This window comes from Lupinus angustifolius, chromosome LG04, assembly GCF_001865875.1.
Source record: "Lupinus angustifolius cultivar Tanjil chromosome LG04, LupAngTanjil_v1.0, whole genome shotgun sequence".
NCBI lineage: Eukaryota > Viridiplantae > Streptophyta > Magnoliopsida > Fabales > Fabaceae > Lupinus > Lupinus angustifolius.
The window spans coordinates 1,915,313-1,921,163 of NC_032012.1; the positions used below are offsets into that span (position 1 = coordinate 1,915,313).

At 35.2% G+C, this 5,851-nt stretch overlaps 1 protein-coding gene across 1 annotated transcript; it reads left to right on the forward strand.

Moving 5' to 3' along the window:
• LOC109345059 (pentatricopeptide repeat-containing protein At2g34400) lies at positions 1,842 to 4,867 on the forward strand. Its single transcript, XM_019583827.1, has 2 exons — positions 1,842 to 2,693; positions 3,138 to 4,867. The coding sequence occupies exons 1-2, from the start codon at positions 1,849 to 1,851 to the stop codon at positions 4,084 to 4,086; spliced, it is 1,794 nt and encodes a 597-aa protein (XP_019439372.1). The 5' UTR covers positions 1,842 to 1,848; the 3' UTR covers positions 4,087 to 4,867.

A 5,851-nucleotide genomic window follows, 5' to 3' on the forward strand; every position in this document is an offset into this window, starting at 1 on the left:
CATGGCAATACTTACTCAAGTCAGATTCATCATCACAATGAATCAAATAGATACAAAGTCTCTTGGATCAACTATAGGACTTCATATCTACATAAATTAAAGGCCTATGATGTGTCCTTTTATGATTATTTAAGAAGCCAACAATTTCTTGTAATACAAGCTATCTCTCTTAGCTTTGTAATAGGCTCAATAGTTCTGGTTTTACATATTCTGTTTTTCTGTTTTTAGATAGATGGTTAGTTATTAGTTTGTTAGGTTTGTTATTTTCAAGGATATATATATTGATCCTTGCTTTGTAATTGTGATATACTTTTCATAATCAATAAGAGAAAATTCATTGAGTTCTTTTCATCTTTGTATTGATTTGCTTCTTCCTTTTAATCAAGAAGAGTCTTTGATCTTTAGCAATGGAATTCACTTTTTCAAGAGTATGAAAGTGTTATTGGTGAATTTTTATGTTGTACCAAAGCTCTTCATGTGATGCCTTTTATAGGTAAAAGATGTAGAAAAAACTTTTAATATTGGAAAACTTGGTGAGCAAGTTTATAGACTTAGTGAACAAGCATTATAGGCTTGAGAAATAAACCTTTAATAAGATTACGAATGAAGTACTATGAATGAAACCCATATCTCAACAAAAAGTGAAATACAATAGGCTTATTCTCCACAAATTTTTGCTAACCAATGAAAATTTTCTATTTGGACAGTTCAAGGTGCAATTGATCCTTGTTATGTACCATTTCTATGTTGTTGAATCCTCTGAAAACGCTAGTAGAGAGTTCTTACACCATTTTCGACCTCTTCCCATCTCCTTATGTTATTTTCAAGTTTCCCATGCTCTTCCCATATTTTTCGTTAAAAGTGGGTCTCACCATTCAAGCCCTTCTTTTGGGTTAATTTTGTTAGATGCTATAGAAATCGCATGAAACATAATCTATCAATAAATGATAATTGAGATACTAGAGAAATCCCATGGCACACTTATCTTTGCTTGTTTGTTTATTCTCATTGATGTCAGAAACAATTAATTTGAATTGCTTCAAATATTTACATCTAACGTTAATGCATATCCTTAACTCCTAAACTATGAAGTGGACATAAAAGTAGAGTTATTTAGAGAAATGGGGTGTTAAAGTACTACAAATGAACTTTTTTTTCAAAGGATACATCATACATGTACCTGTTAAGAAATAGAAAACATAAAAATAAGAGTGTAATAGACTTACAGTATAAAGATTTATACACAATCAATGCATCTTCCATAATTCATTTGCATTATTTTAAAAAGTTTTAACATAGTTATATACATCATTTCTTAATATAAGATTTCAATTTCAATTCACTTAACAGAATTCCTTACTGTATTCGACCTCTTATAATACTACAATAGAATAATGCAAAATAGAATGACATCAGAGTTTTAATGGAGGGAGACTAATTTTTTGAGTAAATCTGAAGAAAGTATTTGATGATTTGTTTTTTCTAGGAAACAAATTTTTGGCATAAAGCTAGAGTATTGCATCAACCCTATAAGTAACAGAGTAATCTACCTCCCAACAAGTGTTGTTATTTATAATAATTGAAACATTAAGCTTTTGGTATATCTGAAATGAGAATCTAATGATAACTTATACTACTAAATTAATATCTCATTGGTTGCATACAATTTGAGAGGAGGAAATATTTTCACCCACCAACTTAGTTTTCTTAATAATCCAGAAATGTTTAGCAAGGTTTAAACGTTGAAGTTTATTAAGCTTGTCACTAATATTTCGGCTGCGCTATGCAACCATAATCTGAAGTTCTAAACCATTTCTCTCATGCTTCACTACATACGTAGTGATTAACATGAAGCACAATCATTACACACCTTTCACTCTTCTCACCTTACTCAAACAATGCACCTCCACCAAAACCTTACAACAAGTTCACGCCCAAATGCTTCTAAACTCAATCCACAAACCCAACCACTTACTCTTCAAAACCATTCACTTCAAAAACTTCACTTACTCAAACCTCCTCTTCCGCCACGTCATCCTCCCTAACCACCCCAACGACTACGCTTTCAACATCATGATCCGCGCCTTAACCACCACCTGGCACAATTACCCTCTTGCCCTTCACCTCTACTACCAGATGAGGCTCATTGGCATTACCCCTAACAACTTCACTTACCCATTCCTTTTCCTTGCCTGTGCCAACCTCGTCGAGGTTCGGCACGGCGGTTCGGGGCATTGCGGGGTGGTGAAACTTGGGTTGGGGGTTGATTATCATGTTAGTCATTCTTTGATTACCATGTATGCTAGGTGTGGTGAGTTGTGTTGTGCGAGGAAGGTGTTTGATGAAATTCCTGTAAAGGATTTGGTGTCGTGGAACTCGATGATTTCTGGGTATTCGAAGATGGGGTATGCTACGGAGGCTGTGGAGGTGTTTGGGGAGATGAAGGGTGCTGGGTTTGAGCCGGATGAGATGAGTTTGGTTAGTGTACTCGGGGCATGTGGTGAGCTTGGGGATTTGGATTTGGGGAGGTGGGTGGAGGGGTTTGTTGTGGAACATAATATGACGCTTAACTCATATATAGGTTCTGCTTTGATTAGTATGTATTCTAAATGCGGTGATTTGATATCGGCTAGAAGGATTTTTGATGGCATGGCGGAAAGAGATGTTATCACATGGAATGCTGTGATTTCTGGGTAAACATATATTGTTAAATTTCTTTCTACAGATTGACTAAGTTAATTGGTTCTGTCTTATGGCTCTTGATAAAAAATAATAGTAGTAACATTCATGGTCGTCATGACATATTGTATTTTATAGTCCACAATGGAAGCTGCATGACTTGAGTTTAAATCTAGGAACCATTGTTGGTATGTATTATGTAATATGCAATTCCACTGCAATATCGACTTAGGTTGGTAATTTCCCCTGACCTTATAATGAGAGCCTACACTCACTCTCATTTTTATCCACCAAGAAGAATATATTGCGTTTTATATTGATTGTATTTCAGACTTAGATAGTAGATTTTAGAATGCCGTGCTCATGTTCGACTTACTTCTTTAGTCGAGTCTATTTTAAATTGTTTTAACTTCAATCTCAATTTTGTTTTGATTTATTCCGTGATTTATACGTGTTAGATATGCTCAAAATGGAAAGGCAGATGAAGCAATATCTTTCTTCCATAGCATGAAGGATGACTGTGTTAATCCAAATAAAATTACATTGACTGCAGTTCTGTCTGCATGTGCCTCCATCGGGGCTCTGGATTTGGGGAAACAGCTTGACGAATATGCTTCACAAAGAGGATTCCAACATGATATTTTTGTGGCTACTGCATTGGTTGATATGTATGCTAAGTGTGGGAGTTTGGACAGTGCACAAAGAGTTTTCCAAAACATGCCCCAAAAAAATGAAGCTTCTTGGAATGCAATGATCTCTGCGCTTGCTTCTCACGGAAAAGCTAAGGAAGCCTTGTCCCTATTTCAGCGCATGTCAGATGAGGGTGCTGGTGCTCGTCCGAACGATATAACATTTGTAGGATTACTTTCTGCTTGTGTGCATGCAGGCCTTGTTGCTGAGGGCTATAGATTGTTTGATATGATGAGCACATTGTTTGGGTTGGTACCTAAGATTGAACACTACTCTTGTATGGTTGATCTTTTGGCACGTGCTGGTAATCTATATGAAGCTTGGGATCTCATTGAGAAAATGCCTGAAAAACCAGATAAGGTTACATTGGGTGCTTTACATGGTGCCTGTCGTCGGCAAAAAAATATAGAAATAGGTGAACGAGTTACACAGCTGCTCCTGGAGATAGATCCATCAAATTCCGGGAACTATATTATCTCATCAAAAATATATGCGAACTTGAATATGTGGGACGATTCAGCAAGGATGCGAGCATTGATGAGACAGAAAGGTGTCACTAAAACTCCTGGTTGTAGCTGGATTGAAATTGAGAATCACTTGCATGAATTTCATGCTGGTGATGGCTTACGCATTGGTTCTATTGACATAGATGTTGTAATTGATTTTCTCCATGAGGAGCTGAAAAGGGAAGGATATGTCCCAATGATTGTTGAATAGCTGAATGAAGAGCTGAAGAGTTCTTTCATTGGAAAATACAGAAGCAGGGAAACTCTACAAAAATGGTTATCTCAGCTCAACTATCTGTGTTTGTTGAATTGGTTTCGCAAGGTTAGTGTGACTTGTTGGGACATACCACTCTTAAAAGTGGGCACCATCTCTGTTTTTGTGCTGATGTTTGCATTCTTCTGTACTTCAATCTTGGATTTAGATAAATTAAGGATGGCAAACCTCAGTCATTGATGTCAGATAAAAAATGAGAAGGAAATATTCTGAAATACGTGCCACATACTTTTGGAGTATCCATTGGCATCTCTGTCCCCCTTTGGCAAATCGGTCTATCAGAGGAGCTTTTCACATTTTTTATTTGAGGAAAATCTAGCAACAGATTTTGGCTTCTTCGTGAGAACAAGATTTTGTATTGATGAGGTAAACTATTGTGGACAATGGGATCTGACAATTGATCTCACTTTCTCGGAAACAACTTTAGTTTTGTAGTATATCAGATCGGCAAGACATTGAAGAATGTTTGAAAAATTATGATACCTTATGTGAGTTTGATATTCACCAATGAAGGTTTAGTTAGGTCAAATATAGTATTGGTCCATTGGAACAATTTTTTTTACACGTCATAGGAATAAATATTTTTACTTAATGATCAACGCAGATTCAATAGAGAATGTTAATAAAGGTTGATCTCCTACTTTGAGATGACGTGAGTGTAAACAAACAATTTCTGCCCCAAAATTGCATTTTTATCCATATTTCTTTAATACTGTCATTCCATAGTTCCATAATGTGATAAATTTATTCAAAATAGGATATATTTTGTAGATGACTTGCATGCATTTTTATCCATATTTATTGGGCTTTCATCTTAAGTGGCATTAAAAAGGCCTTCTATAATATATGTTTGGTTTCTAATGCTTTAACTCTGGTCTGGAAGAGTAATTCTGGCTGCTAGTTAATATAACATTTGTACACCTTTCTCCTGTTAGATGAATTTTTGCCAAGATGTTGTCCTATCTTCCCATTTCCTTGCTTCATGATATTTTTTTGGGATCTTGAAGCACTTTCCTCTATGCTAGATGCTTTGTGTAATTTACAAGACCCCTTTCCTTTTTGAAGTTTTGAATTTAATTGCTGTCTTAAATTCTTCATTTTGCCATGGAGACCGTGCGAAAATGGCACAAGTCATGATCTTTGTCATCATATCAGGATGAGCTTCATGTTGTTGGTTAGATTTCAGCGAATTCCAGGTCTACTGACATATTTTTTGAAGTTTATAAAAAGTAAAATAGAACCAATTGTTATCAGACATTAGAAATCATGTTAAATGTGAGTGTGTAGTTTTTGTCCATGATGGCATTATTATTTAGCTTATACAATGATAGGTGTTGAATGGTTGTGCAGTTGTGCCTCTGCAGACATGTTAGATATTTATAGAATGACAAGTGCACCGTATCGTCAAATAATAAAGTCTGGCAAAATACTAGGATATCGTCCTCAAGGAATATATTGGATTTATACTAATTCCTATAGAATGAATTGAATATATATTTACAAGAATTAGTTTGTGAAATTTTGTAATTGGTTTTGGAAAATCATAAATCGAACTAAAAAGATTTAAAATAAGTTGGAATCGAAATGTATCGTTCTTTCCCATTGACATCCATGGATTTAATTCCAAGTAACTTGTGAAGTTACTGATTCATATGTACATTTTCTTCAAATCATTTACATCAATTCATTGAGTGTAAAATCC